At 43.7% G+C, this 23,018-nt stretch overlaps 1 protein-coding gene across 1 annotated transcript; it reads left to right on the forward strand.

Annotated features, from left to right (window-relative positions):
• Positions 1-78: 78 nt before the first annotated feature.
• LOC136654021 (zinc transporter ZIP2-like) lies at positions 79-14,346 on the forward strand. The gene is made up of 4 exons (XM_066630883.1): positions 79-308; positions 1,859-2,150; positions 12,269-12,319; positions 13,684-14,346. Exons 1-4 carry the CDS (start codon positions 79-81, stop codon positions 14,344-14,346), a joined length of 1,236 nt encoding a protein of 411 aa, XP_066486980.1.
• Positions 14,347-23,018: the final 8,672 nt, after the last annotated feature.

Raw genomic sequence — 23,018 nt, forward strand, 5'->3', positions numbered from 1 at the left:
TGGTTTTGTGGCCCCAGCACTGCAAGTGTCCGTGTCACCTTGAGAGTCTTTGAGTGCAATTGAGACTGAGACCAAGATATGCTCTTGTTCAGGCTGTTCTCATTGCTGCTGCTGCTGCTTTTGCTTCTGCCCCATGTTGTCAGCAAGAACGCGAAATCCAGTTCGGGTCTGCTGCCCGACATTCAACGCAGCCTCCAAGATTCTTCTTCCGATGATCTTGTCATTGGCGAATTTGTCCCCCTCCGTGTTGCTGAACTGAAGGAGGTTTCTTTCAGCAAAACTCCGGATGTGTCTTCACTGGAGGCTTAGTAAGTAGCTCTCCTCTGCTTGAAAGATATACCAAGGGCCACACTGGCATTCTGGTTCTCCTGCTTCCCATGAATGGTTGTGTGGTCATAGCGCTGTGAGCATCCATGTCACCACGAATGCCTTTGAGTGCAGTTTGGATAGTGGCCTCCTCTTCTCAGCCCATCCATGCAGCTGTGTGTGTTCATTTTAATTCTCAAAGTTGCCCTGATAAGTAGACTTGAGTCCCTGTGGTTTCTCTGAGGTGATGGGGAGAGTTTGTAACTAATCATAGATTTGAGTCTGGGCTACTGGTATCCAAACACAACCCTGTAGTATCTGCTTCATGCTGGATTCCCACAGTTTTTCTCTTTCTTTGAGAGAGACACAGAAACATCCCCAATTATTGAGTTGAACTGATAATCTGCTCTTCGTTAAAACTAAGGCACAGTTTCCAATGTGGTAGTGAACCTGTGTCTGGTCGGTTCCAGTACAGACTGGATGTTGGGACTGCATGATATATTCCGGAGATGTTCAAGAGAGTCACACCACATATTGAAATCCGTATGGACTTTCTATTAGACCTGATCATCACTGAGGTTAAATACTCTTCTCCTGACACGGATTTTTCCAGATCATTTTCTTTCCCCATTGATTTCTGTAGTAAAGAAAAGGTGTAGAAGGGAGGGGGGAAACTCTAAAAATATTTTCGATTATGATAGATAATAATAGAAAGAAAACTAGAATTTCAAGGAGGACACAAGTCTAGAACCCTTGTCCTTCATATACTAGCTTTCTGCATGTGTGGATTTTATTTTTGTACAGAGGAGCATATGAAGTGGCACAGCCAGGCACAGAATTATTTCTGTACTGAGAACTACATCTGGTCTAAGAGGCAAGAAGGCAGTGAAGAGCTGTCAGGCTGCTATCAGAACAAAAACCACCACCAACACCAATGCCCCAACCCATAGGTTGGCATCTTGAGTGTGTGTGTTTTTATTGATTTAATCACCTGCTCCTTAATTGTAAAATTGACTGATTTGTTTGGACTCTGGGCAGATTTCAGCAGTGACCAACAAATGTATCTGATCAACTGCAACCCTCAAAAGATTCAAAACCTGATTTAGGAAATGGAAAAGATGTGGGGAAACAGTGGCAGACCAAAGTAATATAGCAACCATCTTTTCACAATGACAGCGTATTTATGAATGTTTTGCCCTAGTGCTGCATCTACACAGTGACTAGCATGCCAGTGACACAGGGGTGTGCAGTGGTGGGGAGGCAGATGAGACAGAGCCTCCCCACTGGAGTTCTTTGAGAAGCTCCGCCGGCGTGTGAGTTGCCCAAGGACCCACAACCCATGCGCTCTGTACATGGATTGTGGGTGTTTGGGTGCCTCTTATGGCATCAACACTTTTTGAAGAACTCTTCTAGGGAGGCTCTGCCTCACCTGCCTCCCCACCCTCTTCACGTCCCTTTGGTAATAGCTTCCAAGAGTCAGAAAGGCCATGGTGGGTACATTAATCCAGCAATGTGCATTGGGACCTCACACTACATGCAAATCTCATTGCAGCATAATTCCCAAGTACTACCACCATGTCCTGGCCTTGGCATTTGCTGTGAGTGAGATCAACAAGGATGCCAGCCTCTTACCCAATAGCACGTTGGGATACAAGATCTATGAAAATGCTTACAATGCTTTAGGAACCAGCTTTGGAACAATGTCCCTCCTTTTTGCAGGACAGGGGAACCCCCTGAACTACAACTGTGGTGGGAACAGGAAGCTGGTGGCCATCATTGGAGGGCTCATCCCCCAAAACACCAAGCAGATGCCCCATATCCTACATATCTATAAGATGCCACAGGTAGGTGCAATTGTCTACATGGAGAGGTGCAACTCCAAAGAAATGAGATATTCCTCATCTCTTGGTTCAAAGTTAACTGCACTATCTACTCGTATTCCAACACACACATTCCAATGTTGATGCCTTCTCTCTAAAAGCACTTTAAGAAAGGGGGATCAGATTGGGATAATGGCAGAGGTGAGTAATTAACCTGTTCTCTGCTCACATCATATACAAATTAGCTGAGTGTTAAACTCTTTATTTGCAAAAGTATGGGGGGAGGGGGCTTTGGGGTGAAGAAGCTGCAAGAAACCAGAAATCTCAAAATTCAGACTTTTGCACCAACTGTAGAGTGCCTTTTGCTGTAAGCACCAAGGGAGTTCCCAGGCAGAAGGATTTATTGACCTGATTTTACAACACTGCAAGGCCATCCTTATAAGTACCAGAGCTGTTACTGCAACACTCCGCTGAGTTGCTTTGGGTAACCAAAAGTGACTCTGATCTCTTGGTTCTTGATAGTTGGGGTGAAAAGAGACATCTTCTGGGCCTTGGCAGAAGAAAGAGAGAAGAAACCAAAACAAGTGGAGAAGAAAAGGACGATGAAAAAAGACCTGTCCTTTTGGGATTCTGCATTAGGGGGAAGGTTTTTTGCTGGCATCTCCATGTGACTGAAACACATCGATAGTCAATAAACTTTTTGCCTTTAGCATGTATTTGAAGCATTCTCTCTTCCTTTTATTTATTTATTTATTTATTTATTTATTTATTTATTTATTTATTTATTTAACTATAATAAACATAAAATACATAAACAAATACATAAACAATATTCTAATGGTGTAGCAAGAATGAAGCCAAAAGATTCCTACTAGTTATATTTTAGATACATAAAGTCCAAACATTAACAAATGGTAGTCTATACCACTATCTAATCCTTCAAAACCAATCTTCAAATCCATAATACATCAAATCATTGTCTTCTCTCTGTTTCAAAAAGTCAATAATTGGTTTCCAATTTTTCAAGAAGTGTTTTATTGAGTTCTCCTTAAGCAAAGTTCATAAGTTTTGTCCACCATTCTTCTATCGAGGGTATGTTTATAGTCTTCCAATTTTGAGCATAAAATATTCTGGCAGCGCTTATCATATACAAAAATAAAACTTCATTTTTTCTTTCCACATATTCATCTGTCATACCTAATAAAAATGCTTCTGGCTTCAACTATATATTTGTTTTTAAGATCAGCTGTATCTGTGCATGAATTTGTAACCAATATTTTTTTACTTTTGAACATGTCCGCCACATGTGGTAAAAGGTTCCCTCTTGTTTCTTACATTTCCAACAACTATTGGACATACTTTCATACATTTTGGCTAATTTACTTGGTGTCACATACTGAAGTATTCTCTCTTCCTGAACTTGAACAGTAAAGAGAAATATGTGATTATTCCATATTATCATCCCACCCACCCTTAACCCAATCTAACCTGCTGTGCCTTTAAGATGGAGCATTGGACAGTGCAATCCTATGCATGTGTTCTCAGAAGTAAACCCCATTTGGTTCAGAGGAACTGGCTCCCACGTAAGTGCATATTGGATTGCCAGGCCATACTAGCTTGTCACTGACTAAGTGCTATGTGACCAGCCACTTTGAATGTATCTTTATCTCCATTCCTATGGATTATCGTAATACAAGGGACCCATGTTTCAAGATGAGGAAGGAGCAGTGTTCTTTAGTATCGTGTAGAATCGTGTCCAGGGTGCAGTATCCATGGCTTTTTAGCCTAATATGAGGCTAAATATGAGCCTAATACGAGGCTTTTTAGCCTTCTCGTATATACAAGAAGATCAAATACCATGAGACCAAACTTCTCCCTTGTTTGTCATTTGTCATTTATATTCAGGATTAATTGTAACTTTGTCATATCAAAGAAACCATTCTTTTCCTTCTTAGATGATTTATGGCTTTCTTGTTCCTGCACTGAGCGACAAAACCCAATTTCCATCTCTTTATTGAATGGTCCCCCATGAAAATGATCAGTATGCTGGGATTGATGCACCACTCAATCATTTTGGACGGACCTGGATTGGCCTCATTGTTTCTGAAGATGACAGCGGGGAAAGGTTGTTGAGGACTCTCATTCCTCAGCTCCTCCAGAGCAATATGTGTTTTGCTGTGTTTTACTGAGGGAGAATTTTAAGGTTTACCTGTATTGATATATCTTCTTATGTAAACTTATGTATTTGTTTAACTCAAGTAATGTATATTGCTCTCTGAAACTGGTTCTCGGGCCTACAAATATGGATACAGACTTTGGTTGTGCAGTTCTCTGCTTACGCAGATAAGAAGGAATGTGTTCTTCAGCTTTTAAACTGTGGCTGACAGCCAGGGACTTTTGCAAGGGAACAGAGAAGATCATGTCAGACAGTACTAGGGCGCAATGAACCAGGTTTATGAATTCTGGAAAGTTTGGAAAGTCCCGAGAAGCCAAACTGCGTCATGGTTGTTATGGACAGTTGTTTTTCTACTGTTATAAAAGTGATCACAAAAGGGGAGGTACAAGGGAGTATGGTCTTGTCCTTGACAAGTCTGTTTGAGCCTGTTAGATAATAAACCATCTGAAAGAGAGCTACTCTTGATTTTTCATTTCGGCTCCTAATTGGAAAACAAAGAAATCTAAATTCTTTCTATCACTTTTAAGGAAATTATTCCAACCCTGAAGTCATACTGGATGGAAGTAAAGAAGTTATATGAAAATATAGAAAGAATTAGTTCTACTCTCTTATTGACCCAAATTAATGTGATTCTTGATCAAGCGCTTTTAAGGTCTGTGGACTGTTTACGAAGGCCTCTATTCATAAATGAACGTTTTTTAAACCACTCAATCCTTGGTGGCTGCTTGGTGGGTCTACTGGTGATTACGCTCATTTGTGGTCTCATCCCATCACAGATCAAATGGTTCCACAGCAGCATGGCCAGAGCTAAGATGGTGGCAGGAGAGAGGCATTGACTGTTGTTTTTTCCCCTTTGTTGACTATTTGATCTCATGACTATTGGAGCAGTCTTCCCTGTGTCCCTGGAAGTTTCAGTTCAAATATTTTCTTTGTCAAAAACTCAGGTGTCCATTCATGCCAATGGTTCTCATTTGCAAGGGCACTGTTTCTCAAACTGGACTGGGACCCACTAGGTGGGTCATGAGAAAATTTCAAGTGGCACCATTCAATCCAGTATTTTAGACATTCCAGTATATTAGACTTGATGCCAACATGGTATGTGTCTGCATTTGGGGAGATCTGTACTTTTAACTGGCTGCAATGTATATGCTTTTAACAATTATAGTAAATGGGGCTTACTCCTGGGTAAGTGTGGATATGGTTGCAGCCTAGGATTGTTACAAAAATTTTCCTGCTTGATGATGTCACTTCCAGCTTAATGACATCACTTCCAGTGGGTCCCAGATGGATTGTCCTTATAAAAAGTGGGTCCTGGGCTAAAAAGTTTGAGAATCACTGTGCGAGGATATATCTTAAATCTCGGTTCCTGCTGCTGTCAAGAATGTTTATTCTATTAATAGGACCATCAATGCACATCCTATTTTACAAAATATAAAATGAAGAGAAGGGGAGGGAGATGAAAGCAGGGCAGCTTTATGAGCCTTTGGACACCTTTTAAAAATTCCAGTAGGAATTTCTAGAGTGAATTTCTAGAATGGTCCTTCAGGTGTCCATTGCTCCCCCTTCCAACTCCTAGAAACTAAATCTCAATGCAAGGTGCAAGTCTGGCTCAAGACCTTTTAGCATATGAGATGATGTGCCAAATGCTATATCCACCCCCCCCCCCTTAACCAGTGATGCTCCAGTCTTTGCTCTTCTAATTTTCTGGATTGGAAAAGGAAGTGTGGAGAAGAGTGTAGTGGGCTAGAGTGTCTCCCTCTTTTAATTCAGTGAGTGGGTGGAGGAGGAGGATCAGGGACAGTGAGTGGGTCATCAGGGACAAGGTGAGCGCCTTTGCCCCTTAGTGCCTGTTTCGATCTGCGTAATGGAAGTGCCAGCCTTCAGTGGATAAAGGCATGTTAACTTTTGTGGAGTCATGGAAGTGTGTGTGTGAACTATAATACGACACAGAATTGCAGACTGCCACATCACAATGCTGCAGCCAACAAGGCTCACTTTGGACCACTGACCTTGTAGGACAATTCTGTGTGTTAGTTTCTAGTATCCCTTGGACCTGAAAAGGCCAGTGTCCTCCTTGCTTTTAAACAGAACAGGCTGTTGCAGAATAAAGACAGTACACAGCAGCTGGAAGGGGGCCTCTTTGGCAATGTCTAGGCACAAGCAGTGGATGCTCAGCAATGATTTTGGAAATGTCATCAGGAGTGTTCAGTCAGTGTGCCAGCAGGCTCCTCGTTCCATCTGTGAAGTGTTGGAGGCTGCAGTTCTCATGTCTCTGTCAGAGACTGGGGCGGGGAAGGGGAGTGTCTGCATCACTCCCAGTCTACAGTATGGTAATATTGCTCTTTCTTTACCACTTACATATAGACAAGAGCTGGGGGGACTCAAAGCTTGTGAATAGGACTGGCGCAAAATCTTCAAACACCCAAGGTGGTGGGCCTCATTTTATGAAGACATTTTTACCTTGCCTTTTCTGCCACCTCTGTGGGTGCCCAGAGTAGCTTACATAGCATTGAACAATGTTTTCATTATAAAATAATAGATAAAAAATCAGTGCAGCAAGAAAATGGCCAAAAACCAGAGGCCACAGCACAAAAGTCATAAAAGTGTCAAGAGTAAATAAAAACATAAAATATGGGAACACAGAAATGCAGCAGCACAGCATAAAGGCAGCAATAAATGATGATAAACAATAAAGGGCAGCAAGCAAAAGTGGTAACAAAAGCAGACATAAAACATTAAAAAAAACAGTATCTCCCCCCCCCCCCCCCGCAAATCCCCACCACAGCTCTACACTGCATAAATGCCAGTGTTCAAGGGGAGGGGACAGTTCACAATTCATAAGGGAGGGAGTTCACTAACTCTGGTGCCACAGCTGAGAAGACCCTCCTCCTAACTACCCCACTCACTTTGTTGCAGTTGGCACATGTAAGAGGTCGCCTCTGATCTCAGGGAGCAGGACGGAATGTGTGGGAGAAGAAGTTCCCTCCAGTATCTTAGTCCTGAGATGTCAAGATGAACACCAACACCTTGAATTGGGCCTGGAAGTGAAACGGTGGTCACCAGAGCTGTGGTTTGACAGAATTACTGCTAAGCCACAGAAGCCACATGGGCCACCAGGTTTCCAGACCATATCCATGTTGAGCATGGAGCAGTAATCTAAATGGGATGTCACCAAGGTGTGGACCACTGTGTTGAGGTCCAGTCCATTTGGGTATAGCTGCAGCTGGAGCACCAGCCAAAGCTGGGCAACCCCCCCCTCCAGTCTCAGCTACCACTTCCATCCAGGAGCAGCTGTGGGGTCAGGAGGACTCACAAACTGCCCCAGCTCCTGTACAGGGAACGTTAGCACATTGAGAAACAAAGCAATTGTTTACTGCTTGTATTGTGGATTTCTGGAACAAGAGAACCCCTGTTTTCTTTCTGGATTTAATGTCAGCTTATTAATACATCCTAGAAAATGCTCTAGCACCCTCCCCCCCCCCCCCTGTATTTGGTGGAAAAAAGTGAGCGGGGTATCATCTGCATACTGATGGCATCCCATTCCAAACCCCAGATGTCTTCTTCCAGAGGTTTCATGCAGATGTTAAACAGGAAAGGGAACCAAATAAACCCCTGCAGCACCCTGCATGACCACAGCCAGGGTGTCAAACAGGCCTTCTCCAGCACCACCCAATGGGACCCATCAGCAGGAAAGAGTGGAACCTTTGCAAAACCGTGCCTCTCAGCCCTAATCTGGCCAACCAACAGGGATACACTCCCCCCATCCCCCCCATCCAGTCCCTGGATCAGGTCACTCACCAGGGTGACTCAGGCCATCTCCATTCTGAAGTCAAACAGAAAGAGATCCAGATAATCTGTTTTGTCCGTGGCCCTCTGGAGCTAACACTAACGCCTGCTCCATCATCTTGCCCAGAAAAGGGAAGCTTGAAGCAAATGCTGTGTCCCCTCCTTGAGTAAATCTGTTCTAGTTCCTCTTCCCATTCCTTACATTGGGAAAGGGAGACACCGCAGCCTGCCACTTTTCCTCTCCTCCACACTTCCTCTTCCTCTCTGGCCCCCTCTTCCTTTTCCTATCCAGGGAACAGAGAAGGAGTTGTAGAGATGAGTGAGCGGGTTGGGTGCCCCTCTGCTAATCTGCAACTGCCTCAGTTATCCTAATGAACGGACCAGTTCCTCTTGAGGGGATTTATTTTGTGCATTTTTTATTAGAATCCCATGTGGTCCACCAATCGGATCGCAGTGTAAAATAGTGTTTGGGTGTGTGTATGTAAGTAATCCTCTACTGCAGCCCACCCCAGATGACCTCTCCCAGAGGTTTCATGCAGAGACATACACTGATGACTAGCCTATTCAACTTTTCAGCACCAAAGCAGTGGCCATGCAGCCCTGTGGTAAGGAAACAAACATTCCCTTACCTTGAGGAGGTCTCCATGACTCCCCACCCCCTTATCAGAGAATGGAGCACGCACCACCTTGTCACCACTGCATAGGTGCTGGAAAGTTGGTTAGGATTAGGCTGTAAATTATTACAGATTGGGATTTAATCCAAAACTAAAATGCCCCCCCCCCCATGAACAATGACTGAGTTGAAGGAAACATTTAAACATATATTTTACAGCTGAGGAATATTCAAGGGTATGAAAGAAGACGCTAATTAGTACATGCCCAATTATGGATAAGTTTTGAGGAACAGCAAATTATGAAAAAAAAAAAAAAATTCCAAGGTCAACAGGCATGTGGATGCGGGAGAACCCGTGGACATTATATATCTGGACTTTCAGAAGGCGTTTGACACGGTCCCTCACCAAAGGCTACTGAAAAAACTCCACAGTCAGGGAATTAGAGGACAGGTCCTCTCGTGGATTGAGAACTGGTTGGAGGCCAGGAAGCAGAGAGTGGGTGTCAATGGGCAATTTTCACAATGGAGAGAGGTGAAAAGCGGTGTGCCCCAAGGATCTGTCCTGGGACCGGTGCTTTTCAACCTCTTCATAAATGACCTGGAGACAGGGTTGAGCAGTGAAGTGGCTAAGTTTGCAGACGACACCAAACTTTTCCGAGTGGTAAAGACCAGAAGTGATTGTGAGGAGCTCCAGAAGGATCTCTCCAGACTGGCAGAATGGGCAGCAAAATGGCAGATGCGCTTCAATGTCAGTAAGTGTAAAGTCATGCACATTGGGGCAAAAAATCAAAACTTTAGATATAGGCTGATGGGTTCTGAGCTGTCTGTGACAGATCAGGAGAGAGATCTTGGGGTGGTGGTGGACAGGTCGATGAAAGTGTCGACACAATGTGCGGCGGCAGTGAAGAAGGCCAATTCTATGCTTGGGATCATTAGGAAGGGTATTGAGAACAAAACGGTTAGTATTATAATGCCGTTGTACAAATCGATGGTAAGGCCACACCTGGAGTATTGTGTCCAGTTCTGGTCGCCGCATCTCAAAAAAGACATAGTGGAAATGGAAAAGGTGCAAAAGAGAGCGACTAAGATGATTATGGGGCTGGGGCACCTTCCTTATGAGGAAAGGCTACGGCGTTTGGGCCTCTTCAGCCTAGAAAAGAGACGCTTGAGGGGGGACATGATTGAGACATACAAAATTATGCAGGGGATGGACAGAGTGGATAGGGAGATGCTCTTTACACTCTCACATAATACCAGAACCAGGGGACATCCACTAAAATTGAGTGTTGGGCGGGTTAGGACAGACAAAAGAAAATATTTCTTTACTCAGCGCGTGGTCGGTCTGTGGAACTCCTTGCCACAGGATGTGGTGCTGGCGTCTAGCCTAGACGCCTTTAAAAGGGGATTGGACGAGTTTCTGGAGGAAAAATCCATTATGGGGTACAAGCCATGATGTGTATGCGCAACCTCCTGATTTTAGGAATGGGTTAAGTCAGAATGCCAGATGTAGGGGAGAGCACCAGGATGAGGTCTCTTGTTATCTGGTGTGCTCCCTGGGGCATTTGGTGGGCCGCTGTGAGATACAGGAAGCTGAACTAGATGGGCCTATGGCCTGATCCAGTGGGGCTGTTCTTATGTTCTTATGTTCTTAAGTTCCATTTTACAACTGGGTGTGGCTGAGGTTCAGCGAGTAAATCCCATCTGCTTGTTTATGTATCTTTGATTAGTAGTGCACTCATTCCAAAAATTTTGGGGGCAGGTACTATTTCCCTTCTTCACCCCCCTCCCAAGCGTTTAATTCCATTAAGCCACTTCTGCCCAACGTTGCATATACGCAACAGGGATCAAATGTGTACACCTGTGCGCTGGGCAGAAACTAGAACGCAACAGCAACACTCATTCAGAAGGACAGCCTAGTTAATCTTTGCAGGAAAAAAAAGTCAAATTTCTTTACCTTTTAAAAAGCATTTTTAACTATTTAAAACCCGCTAAAATAATGGATTTGTTACCTGAAAATCCCCTTTTGCCTTTTAGTTGTGATTTTCTCTCTATCTGGCTATGTACTATGGACTAAAATATCATGCAGGTTAAACCTCAGCACACAGGCCACAATCAGGTCAAGTCACAAGCTGACACAACCTCCCTGTGGTTACACATTGTAGGAGGAAGTCTGGCATCTTAAATCCACCTCCCTATGATCACACATTATAGGAAGAAGTCTGAAATCTTAAATCATTGTTTGTCTCCCATTTGTTGTATCGTTTTAACCCATTCTCCTACATTACTCTATTCATTGTATTGTTTTAACCCAGTCACTGCTTAAGTATTGTATGCAAACCTGAACTGCCTTCTGTGTGTTGCTGTCTCATTGTATTGTTTAAGTTCCTCCATCTAGGAAGCCAGCCATCAGACCCCACTGAATTTTGCTGATAATCCTTTCAATTTTTTACACACTCCAAGCACCCCGCTGGGTGGTAGTAAGCAAGCTACAATCCAGCTCAGCTTTGTTTGCAAACCCCTTTTTAAGAGAGGGCTTCCTGCCACACGCTCTCTCTCTGGCTCTCCCTCCAAGGAACAACACATCTGTGTTGTGTCGGAGGGTCCTCTACACAGGACTCTCCCCCCACCCCAACTGCTCTACAGGACAGGTAACTATCTTGCGCCTGAAACTCTTTCCCTTCTTTCCCCCCTTTTTCTCCCCTTCTCTCCCCATCTTTAGTTAGCAACTGGGTTTGTCAGACCAGGGACCCCTAAAATCCTTCCCTACAAACTTTCCCTTTTCTAATTTCCTCAGATGCACCAAATACTCTTTACATGCAACCACCATAAAAACTAGGTACACTAGATTCAGGTACTAGGACCAAGAAACATATACTTATCATTTTTCCATGTGCATTATGTTTAACTTTGTGCTTCTGTAATAAAACTATAATCTTTTATTAAAAGTTATCTTTCTCTCAGTCTCCTCTTTAAAAAAAGGGAATTTCTCTGCATTACACCCTCTTGTTATCCAGCCTACGACCCTAAGGTTCCAATAAGGGCAGTGTAATAATTCCCCTAAACAAAACAGCCCTTTTGGTAACTGATTGGGGGTCAATCAATCCTAACAACGTAGTAGGAGTTTTCAGATTGCATAAACAGTTTCTTAGGGTGGCTGTACTAGACATGCACCTCTTCTTCTTCCTCTTTTAAGATAAAAACGTATGAGGAATGAGGAAATGATACTAAGTTCTCATCTGCAGTTGTTTCTAACTTTAGGGCATGGGAAGAAATGCATTCAGCTGGTGCAGGGGTCTGAGTGATGCACTTTTACTTTTGAAGATGTGCCAGGCAGGTTTAAACTGGTGTCAAAGTGATTTCACTTGCCTAAACTCAAGGGGGTTGTATCCAAGGAATGCTACTTGTGACTTTATCCCACTGAAATGAATGGGACTGAAGTTGGCCATGAATAACTTGTCTCAGTGATGGTGCTTGGCCGGGATTCGTATTCCTTGAATGCAGCCTAATGTCTTTGTGCCACTCCTATTCTCGAAATGCGTCTAATTCTGCCCTTGTGTTTACACTCAGGGGAACTTTTCACAGAAGTATAACAGTACCTCTGAAGACGACGACTCTGACGTAAGTGCTCCATCTCTTGAGCACACCTTTTCATGCATCTTGGGGGTTATTGAGAGGAGGTTGGGATGCAGCTACTGTGATAGATGGATTGGGGATTTTTGCACACTGGGGGAAAGGAATAGAACAAATTTTGTTCCTGGATTCTACCCAGGAAAGGCCCGCCTATGAAGCTAGTTTCCTCAGGCAGCCAATTGGCAGAGGAAAGTCACTGCCTTCTGTCCACTTTGCTGCCTCCTCCTCATGTTCACTCTTTTGGAAAAGAAAGAGGAAGAAAAAAGAAGAGGATTGAGGTAGACTAAAATTCAGTTTCTGTGTTAAGCTTGCGCTGGAAATGGTGGGATATTTGAGGACTGCAATTTCAAGCACCCTTGCTGATGTGTGCTCTTTCTCTCTGTGACTGTACCATGCCCCACTCAAATATTTGTCTTAAGTTTTTGCATGAAAATATTGACGTCAAAGCAAAACCTGATCTGAAAATGGGCAACTTGGCAGGCAGGCAGGCAACTTATTTGAAAAAGAATTATTGATCATGTAGCACATCTGCAGTCCCTTTTGATAGATGCCCTGAACTGGAGCTACTTTGCAACTGACTGTCTTCTTGCAGGGATACACCCGAATAGCATACTCATTCTGCAAAAGGGAGACATGAGCAAGAGATGTGCATGGTTGTACATGGAGGAAATATATACACAGCGGTGGGAATGAAGTCACGTCCAATATGCCAATAACACCAACATGCCAATCTGTAAGAATTAGCCCTGAATATAATAGGCTGCAGTAGACATGGTAAGGATTGCTGCATTCTTGTCCATGCATCTAATGACCCTTGGTCGCCACCTACTGGTGCAATCTTAATTTTACAACCTATTGGGTTTTTTTTAGCAATGCAGAACAGTGACCAGTTCCTTAACTGCTAGTTTTAATTCATGATTCTGGTAAGTGAATGGGGGTTCACTTATCAGACCCTACCCACTGAGGTTTGAAAGACACACGTACATAGTTGTATTAAAAAAAAAAGATAGGCAGTTTTCAAGGCTGATTTGCCATGTGGTTTAGAGAGCTACCATTTCCTAAACACCCATCCACAGCCTCATTGGATGTGCAAAGCTAGTTGTTTAGTTCATTTATTTCTAGGAGAAAACCAGTGGATGAGACAGGGCAGGCATGTGCTTGATGTATTCTATCCTGCCATTCTAAAATGAAAAATAAAATTCAGTGAAGCAGGGGAAAGAGCAAGCAAGAATAAAAAGTAGAAAAGAAAAGAGAATCAGGAATATATATGTGAAAGCATTTCAGGCCCTGGGCTAGTAGCAGAGGGAAATGGAATTGGATAGTAATTTCTTTCTCTCTTTTCCACACAACAGGAATACCCATTTGGTGAACTAATCACCTCACTGGGCTTTTTCCTGGTGTTCTTTATTGCAAGCATCATGCTTCAGTGCTGCCCCAGGGCTGTGCATTCCCATGGCGACCACGAAAGTCACGACGATCACAAGAGTGGACCAGAATCCCACAGCTCTTTCTGGGCGTTTGTGCTCTTTATTTCGCTGTCCTTCCATTCCGTCTTTGAGGGCTTGGCCATTGGAGTGCAGAAGGAGGAAGTGGCTGCCATTCAGTTTTGCTTAGCAGTGCTAATCCACAAGGCCATTGTGGTCTTCAGCTTGGCCATGAAGTTGGTGCAGAGTGAAACTGATGCCCGGTGGAGGCTACTATATTTGGTGGTGTTCGCTCTGATGTCTCCTGCTGGCATTGGGGTGGGCATTGGGGTGTCGCTTTCCAATGGTAATGGGAGCAGCCTGGCTCAGGCTGTGCTGGAGGGAGTGGCAGCAGGCACCTTCCTGTATGTCACCTTCCTGGAGATACTACCCTATGAGCTGCGCTCACATGAAAGCCTCCTTGCGAAGCTCTTCTTCATTGGCCTTGGTTTCTCTGTCATGGCCATCATTGCCATTTGGGCACGAAGGGTTACCAATGCTGATGTCATCATGGGAACCCATCAACATCTTCTCAACCTAAAGAACTGTTAAAAAACTGAAAAAAAAAAAAACATTTAAACAACAACTCTGAAGGAAACTGCTCAGGAGAAAACTAAGTTTCAAGATGATACAGCTGCCTGCACAAGGCAATCATGCATCATAGCTCACTATCCTCTATCCTGGATCTACCAGGAGTCGATAAACATTCATCTGCTTGGAGGGAGGGTCTTCCTTCTCAGGTGTTTTTGGGGGCTGCATTCATTGAATCAGGATTGTTTTGATGTCCTTGGTTTCCTCTCAGCGTGCCCTTTCCGATGAACTAAGACAAGTTTGCCTACTCATGAGTAAATGTACGATACAGCTCACTTTCCATAGAGATCCATGCATTTTTATTATCCTTTTTTGGCCATAACTTTTGATAGAAAGGAGATATTTCACTCTGGTTTTCTGCATTGCTTTCTGCTTGAAATTCCACATCCAAAGGTATATAATATGTTGGGGTTACTTCTAACCACCGCAATTTTAGCGTGACAATCCCCAGTGCACATCAACCCCCCATGCGTATCTCCCGGTACAAACTGCACCCCCGCACCCCCTAGGGACACCACTTATTGGAATTGCTAATTTCTACTCTACAGTGGTAAATTGAATCTAATTCAGTGCAGGTCCAGTGTCATCACTTCCATGGACCTCGACTGTGGCCCTGAGAGTCACTGTTTTCCAACAAAGGAATTAAAAAGAAAAAATTGAGAAACTGCTGGATTAGAATTTGTCAGGAATTTTGACTACAGTGGATTTGGTTTGAAGAAAGGCTAAGCTTTTTTGTCTCATTTCATTGTGAAATTTCACTCCCATTCTATCTACGTTCCCATTCCACTGATGCAGCTGCACCATCAAAGCACCTACTACATCCTGTGAGGGGTGGGATAATCCTGGAGGTCTCCTCTAGGTAAGGGAACATTTGTTCCCTTGCCTGGGAGTAACCCTTTGCTACTATTATGGGTCTACTCTGACCTATCAAGTTTGCTCACTCAAGTGTAAGTGGACCTGCAAAAGTGGAATAGAAAGGGCCAGAAAGGGGGATAGGATAAAATGGGGCTATTGTCATCAGTACTGCCCATTCCCTGTTCTCAAAAAACACATACCTCGCTGACCCTGTCTCCACCTTGTTCCTTCCACTCTCTGTTCTGCTCACCCCAGCCCAACCCCAGTGCCATTGTATTGGTGCCAGGGCTGTTCAGGAGACCACTAACATGTAGCTGTGGTCACTTACTACTTGTGGCAGTGACCTGGCTGTGCTGAATGGTGGATCGTGCTTTGTGACTGCTGTAAAAAACATGGTATACACTTGGAATGCAAATTCAGGCAGAGCAACTGGCCCATAGGATTAGACCATTAGTTCAGACAAATTTCATGCATTTGATCTCATGTAACAAACATTCACTGTATGAGGGATCTGAAATCATCAATGTGATCATCTGCATGGTAGTTATCTAAATCATTGCCTTCTGTTAGAGAAGTCCCAGGGATAATCTGAAGCCACCTTCAAAATTCATAACAAAAACAACTGACGCCACCTCAGAAGCTGAGGATAAAATGTGCTCCATCTGCACTTCAGTTTTGGAAGAGCCAGCTATGCCCTGCAGCTCTGAGGTATTCTCTGTAAACAGCAGATTATCTATTGCTCGACTGTGAAGACTTCAAGGGAGAAACTTTGCAGTGGTGGTTTGCTGAGCTCCTCTCAGGTCGTTTCTCCACGTGATTGATGGTTCGGTTCATATTCATAGGAAAGTTGATTGAAAGCTGCGGGACTGAGGTTCATATATGCTCTTGCTCAGATGGTCAACATTGCTGCTGCTGCTGCTGCTGCCTCATGGGGTCAGCAACAACTGCTACTCCAGGTGGGGTTGGCAGAAGAGCATTCACCAGTCTCCGGACGTTACTATTGGTGTCTTTGCCTCTCTCTCAATTGCTAACCTGACAGATATCTCTTTTAAAGAAACTCCAGGTGTTCGTTCCCTAAAAGGATAGTAAGTTGCATTGTGGTTTTGATGTCGAGTAATTCTGATTAAAACTAGTTTTGTAAATATAGAAAAATTCCTTGGGATTTGGGACTGGTGGCAATAGTGGGAGCAGTAGTGGTGGCATGGAGTGAGTTCAGGTTCACATGAGCAAAAAGACCCCTGCACCTAGAGAAGTGGAACGTCAAGATGAACACTAGGCTAGAACTCGTTTGATGTGCCATGCTAATTATCCTTGTGCAGAGACTTTGCTTTTCAGGAAGGAACATAACATTTGGCTATGCGAGCTGCAGCCAGTGCTCTGAAGTGGTTTTGCTAGTGGGTGTGCTTTTAAAAACATGTAACATGAACACACATGGAGGAAAGCTAATATGCCTGCAGGTTCGAGTGTGGGGGCCAAAGGCACAACTTTGTGGCATGACAGTCAAGAACAATGGGGCACAATGGTGATGGTGTAACAATAGATGACTTTTATTGTGGGGATAATATCATAATAATAGAAATGCGGAGTCAAAATAAAATGCAAAAGAGTGCATTCACCAGTCACTCATACAAGTGACAAGAGCCTTTAGCCCAAGGCTTGGCTGCAGCAGTGCCCAGGCCACCAGCACCAATATGCTATGCCCCCTGAATGGATTGAACGCATCCCCCTGGACCCACTCAGATTTATGTCAGCAAAAAAGCTAGAATAGATCTAAGTAGGCCACGTGGGGTCCAGGGTACAGTAGAGTAGCTACGTTTACAAGTTCTTAACTTACTTCTCCGCCGCTTCCTGGTCCCTGGTCAGCCCATAGCACACAGTGGAGGCTGTGTCAACACCACTGCCCATTCTGGGCTGACCTTGGATAGAATCAGGCACTAAGTTATTTCCTGATTTAAAGGTGGGTGCAAAAGGTGAAAAATCAGGAATTTAGCTTCCCTTCGGAAAACAAAATCCTCACACACAAAACTGAGCTTCCCCTAGTCACCTAACATTCATCAAGGGAGTCCTCAACCTTTTCCTAGCTGTTTTTGCTCTGTCTTAGCATAAAATCTGGGAAGCGGTTTTGTGAAAGCTTCCTTTCTTGCCTTCCCTCCCATCCAGCAGAAACCCATCAACCTCAGCATGGAGGTTGGTTGCATCTTCTGCCAACTGTGGGTTTCCCTGACCTTCCCTGCATGATACCACAGGACAAACCCCTTGGAGCATTTGGCCAAAGCCGTCTTCCAGAGTGTGAGGATGCAACAAAGAGCTCTCAACTAGACAGGTTGATGGTTTCTTATAAACCAGAAGAGTTTATTAAAATGTAGAAGAAAATTGATAAGAACAGGTGAAATTGGATACTTGATTAGAGAGACTTACTGTTCAGTCCCAACCCCTGCCACTCGAAAAAATGGAGGCGCTCACTGTGTGCTATGAGGGAGAGCTCAAGGTTCTGGTGGTGCGGACATGCTGTTGCCAGCCACTCACACAGGTCGCCCCATTGCATGCAGTGTCACTGCTTCTGAAGTGCTGATGGAGATGGATTCCGGTGATGGAAGACTAGTTCTATCAACAGAAGGTTCCCATAGGATTGGACCCTAAGGCTGCAATGTTAAACACCTTTACCTTGAAGTAAGTTCCATTGAACACATTGGAATTGATTTCTAGGTAGAAAAGCAGATAGTGGCAAAGAAAATAAAACCAGCTTTTAATGCAACAATCCCAACACTAGAAGGGGATCTTTTTTCACTTTCTACCCTGGTGGGGTATCGAGGCATGAGCAAAGTACTCCTCCGTGGCAGAAGCAAAACGAACAACATCCCAAGCTAGCCTTCCCTTCTCCGGAAATGGGGAACTGAGGCTACACTTACCTCATTGGCTTGTTCCAGGAGAAGAAACTTGTCACCCAACCTGTTCAACCACCCATAAACTATGGGCAAATGAATGGAAACAACCAACAGGCAGGGTGACCAGAACCTTTCTGACATTTTGTTCAGAAGGGAATTAGCCCAAATGATTGCAATTCTCAACTCTTTTTCTTGTTGGGCCATCATGAGATATTACCAGGGCTTCCTTGCCTGTAACTGGGGATAGTGAAGACTAGAGAGTTCATAATAGCAGAGCTGAATGTGGAATCAAACAAGGTCACTTTCATTTTAAGCATAGGGAAGGGCTATGCTAAAAGCATGAAGCATTCCATTCACCATACTCTGCATGAACCAGAGCCCAAGATGACATGATCATTTCATTGCAGCATAATTCCAAAGTACTTCCAGCATCTCTTCGCCATGATGTTTGCCAGGATCGAAATCAAGAAAATTGCCAACCTCTTCCCTAACAAGACACTGGGTTTTGCATTGACTGACAACTTTTACAATGCATGGGGATCCTGTTCTGGAACTATGCGTCTCCTTTTCACAAAACGGGGACATCCCCTTAATTACATCTGTAGCAAGGAAAAGAAGCTCATTGTCATCATTGGGGGGCTCATTCCTCAAAATTCGAAGCTGATGCCTCACATCTTAAATATTTACAGGATCCCACAGGTATGTGTGTTCCCTAATCTCGAGAGAGGTACAGCCACTAGGATTGCTAGGAGAGCAGACAATCTGGGCTACAACAAGAGAAGACAGAAGACTCTTCTCTGTTCATTTAGCACAGAGTTGGAATCAAATGTTAATCAAGTGTTGTGTGAAAATGTCAAAACCTGATTAAGTTCTTAAAAAACCACTTTAAGGAGGGAAGAATTAGCAGCCAATCTATGTGGGCAAAATATTTTCTCCACTACCTTCCCTCGAGGAGGCCTCCGTGAATGCCCCACACTGCAGGATGCAGTGCATAACACAATGATGGCTGAAATAAAGCTGGAAAGTTGGATTGGGTCCTGAGAGCCCAATTCTATGCCTGTCTACTCAGAAGTAAGTTCCATGATAGTAAATGGAGCTTACTCCCAGGAAAGTGTGGACAAAATTGGAGCCTGAATGAATTATCCTAATCCTCTTGGTCATCCTGCCCAAAACACTACACCCCAGAAAATTGAGACTTCCAAATTTTTCTTACAGGATCAAGTACAAAAAACTCTACTATATAACCTGCCAGGCATTTGAGAGAGGACCTTTTTATTTAGCAATCATCAGATGTTTGTCTGCCCTAAAAAGCTCCTTGTCTTTCCCCTTAGCTCAATTATGACTTCTTAGACTCTGCACTGAGTGACAGAACTCAGTTCCCTTCTCTCTACCAGATGGTCCCAAATGCAAGATCTCAGTACACTGGGATTGTTCGACTGATTAGACATTTCAAATGGAACTGGATTGGCATCCTCATTTCAGACAATGACACTGGAGGAACATTTATGAGGACTCTCATTCCCAGGCTTCTCCAGAACAACATTTGTGTGGCTTTTACGAAGGAAATTCCGGAAACAAAGATGTTCGGGAATGAAACCATACCCTTTTTACACCATCTACCAGGAATAGGATCTATTCTCTTTGCATCCAAAAGCAACGTGACTGTTGTTCATGGAGATTCACGATGTATGGAAAGTTTGCGAATGCTTCTAAAATTTTATGAAACTGGACAGCAAGATCCAACAGAGAATGTTTGGATCATGACATCTCAGTGGGATTTTGCAACCGTATTAAACCCGCTTTTATTCACACCCAAATCCTTCAATGGTACCTTGTCGTTCACACTCCACACAAAGGATGTGCCAAGATATGAAAACTTCCTTAAGGCAATAAATCCATATCGGTCTGTGTTTTCTTTCTTGTATAATTTCTGGTCAGCTGCATTTCTGTGTTCATTCCCCACATTTAACTTTTATCTACCAAACACCGGGAACTGCACTGGGGAGGAGAAGCTGAGCAGTCTCCCCAGTTCCGTATTTGAAATGAAAATGTCCGGTGAGAGCTACAATATCTACAATGCTGCTCATGCTGTAGTACATGCTCTGCATTCCATGTACTCTTCAATATCCAAGCATCAATTAAAGGGAACTGGAGGCACAGGGGATGTTTGGGCTGTTCAGCCATGGCAGGTAGGATTTTCCTGGAAGCCTCTACTGTGTATGGTCACAGATGGACTTGGATCCACTCTTGCAATGCAACTGGACTGAGCGAGAAGTGAGCCAATATTTTCACTTCAGTTTGTCTAAGCCCAAGTCCTTTCTATTTGGAAAGGGACTGGCAGCCCAATCCTCTGCATGTCAACTCAGCAGTAAGTCCCATTAGAGTCAATGGGGCTTACTTCCAGGAAAGTGTGGCTAGGATTGGGTTGTTAATTGCCTGCAGCTTCAGCCATGTATTAACCGTTTTTAAGGTCATTCTTAACAGTGAGGAACCCAGTTGTGACAGGCTGTCCCTCAGTTCTGCCACTATGTTGATTGCCTCTGAACGGAATGTCACAATATTAGTATGTCTACAGTGGTTTAGCTCGTGAGAGGCAGGCAGTACCATGTGACACACTCAGGGATGGTGATACTATGAGTGGCCTAAACTGTGGATACTTTCGTGTTTTTAAATCATGCCATCAGGATATATATCCTTTGATAGGTAACTTAATGCAAAATGTAATGAAACAAACTGTGTTATCTGTTTTCTGTCAAACATTCTAACCAAAAAACAAGGAAAGGAAAACACAACTGCCTTATGTAACAAAAAGTGGATTTCTTTAACTCAAAACTAACCAATGTGACTTGGGGTGCAATCCAAACCAACTTTCCAGCACTAACTTAGCTGTGCCAATGTGGCGCGCACTGCATTCTGCAGTGGGGAGGCAGTCAAAGGGACCTCTTCAACATATGGGCAGGTTTGTTACCTTACCTTGGGGCTGCATTGCAGCTAGGTCAGTGCTGGAAAGTTGGTTAGGATTGTACCAAAATTGTTCCAAGAGCAAATGAGGTGTGATAAAACGTCATGGAACCCATAAGTGTTAGTCTGAGTCAGCTCTTAATTTCCATGGATCAGAACTCACACTAGCACTCCTATTCTTTTGTGTGTGTCATCAAGTTTGCCACTTGTTTTTTGTTGGTGACTGATTTGTTGGGTCACCTGGAATGTTGTATAGTAAAATAAATAAATAAATAAATAAATAAATAAATAAATAAATAAATAAAGTTAATGGAGGTGACACTAACCCTAGTCATGTCACTAGTGGGATATTTGGGTAGTGTTAGTCACTGACTAAGTTGAAGTTAGTTTGTCACTTTTAAGTCAGTCACTCTTAAAGTGGACCCCAGAAGCTGGTGGGGACTGGATCCCAAAGAGGGGGACATGTGGGGGTGGGGATAACACTGGGGAGGGAAAGTTTCTTATCTTGGAAGAAAGGAGATGAGTAGAGGAGCAATAGACTGAAGGATTCCTATTGGGGGTTATGAAATGAATTGTGAATTCTGGTGGAAATGGGGACTGGGAAAAGGAGGAGGGGGTGAGAATAACTCTGAGAAAGCTTTACTATGTAAATTTTATATTAATCATAGATTAAAAATGTTCTTGTGGGTTTTGCTTGCATACAAGGTCTTTCAGGTCACACAGAATTCCTGTAGGTTGTTGACTAGGAAGAGGGGTTGCAAGTTAATGTGGGACATTAGGGACTTTGTGTGTTGTTGGTGACTGCCTTAGATAGACTTTAAAAGTGGGTTCCAAACATTAATGGTGGATTACAGGTCTATCTGTGTTTATTAACCATGTTGACCACATTGTACCTCCACATGCAGGGGCAGGATATCACAGAGTACTACGTGCAGAGAATTTCACTCCCTGCTAGTGGGGAAATGTTCAATGCCTTTATTTTCTGGCCTTGAAAATTACTCATTTCATGTCATGACTCCTACTAAAAATAATTTTGTCGTTTGGGGGGGGGCGGTGTCAAAAATGTATGGGCCCTGTGTGTCCAATGACCTAGCCATGCATCTGCATGTATAGTCACAGTCTCTGCATTGCCTGAAGACCAAGGTGGCAGATTCCAGTGATCTCAAAAGAACTCCTGCTCCACAATTGACCCCAGTGTTTTATTTTTCTTGTCCTCCAATCAGCTTCACCACTTTCTGAGAAACGTTCGCTTCAACAATAACGCAGGAGAAGAAATATTCTTTGAAAATGGGGAACTGGCCACAGGTTTTGATATCGTCAACACAGTCACGTTCCTCAATCGCTCTTTCCGTAGAGTCAGGGTAGGAAAGATGGACCCCTGGGCTCCTGAAGGAGAAGAGTTTGCCATTAATGGAAGCGTCATTGTGTGGAAACAGAAGTTTGATCAGGTGGGAAGGATCTGAATGCATTTTCTGAGCTTTAGTTCCATAGTTGTAGAAGAACTCAGAAGTACTCTTCAGCAGGTGCCTGGGAATGCATATTCCTGTACATGATGCACTTACTCTGAAGCAAGCCCTGTGGCATTCACTGGGATTTACTGTGGATCTGCCAGCCTTCTGTGATTATCATAACAGTGATGCAAGAGTAACACCTACAAATGTGGCTGACATGTTATATTTAGGCATTAATTTCCACTATAAGCATTCGTGGGTTTCTCACCGTAATGCAGTCCTAAATGCATCAAAAATCTCATCCCTTGCAATTTCCCGGTTTTTTTTTAGCCAAGGTAGCAGATATGTCCCGGCTGCTTTAGAGGTATTCAAGGCTAAGGTACTTTCGCAAGTTCTTTATGGCTGTCCAATCTGGCATAAGGCCTTGAATCATTCAACTGAGAGCATACAGGCATCCTTCCTGCGGAGGATCTTGGGTTTT

Source organism: Tiliqua scincoides, chromosome 5 (assembly GCF_035046505.1).
Source record: "Tiliqua scincoides isolate rTilSci1 chromosome 5, rTilSci1.hap2, whole genome shotgun sequence".
In the NCBI taxonomy this organism is placed as follows: Eukaryota; Metazoa; Chordata; class Lepidosauria; order Squamata; family Scincidae; genus Tiliqua; species Tiliqua scincoides.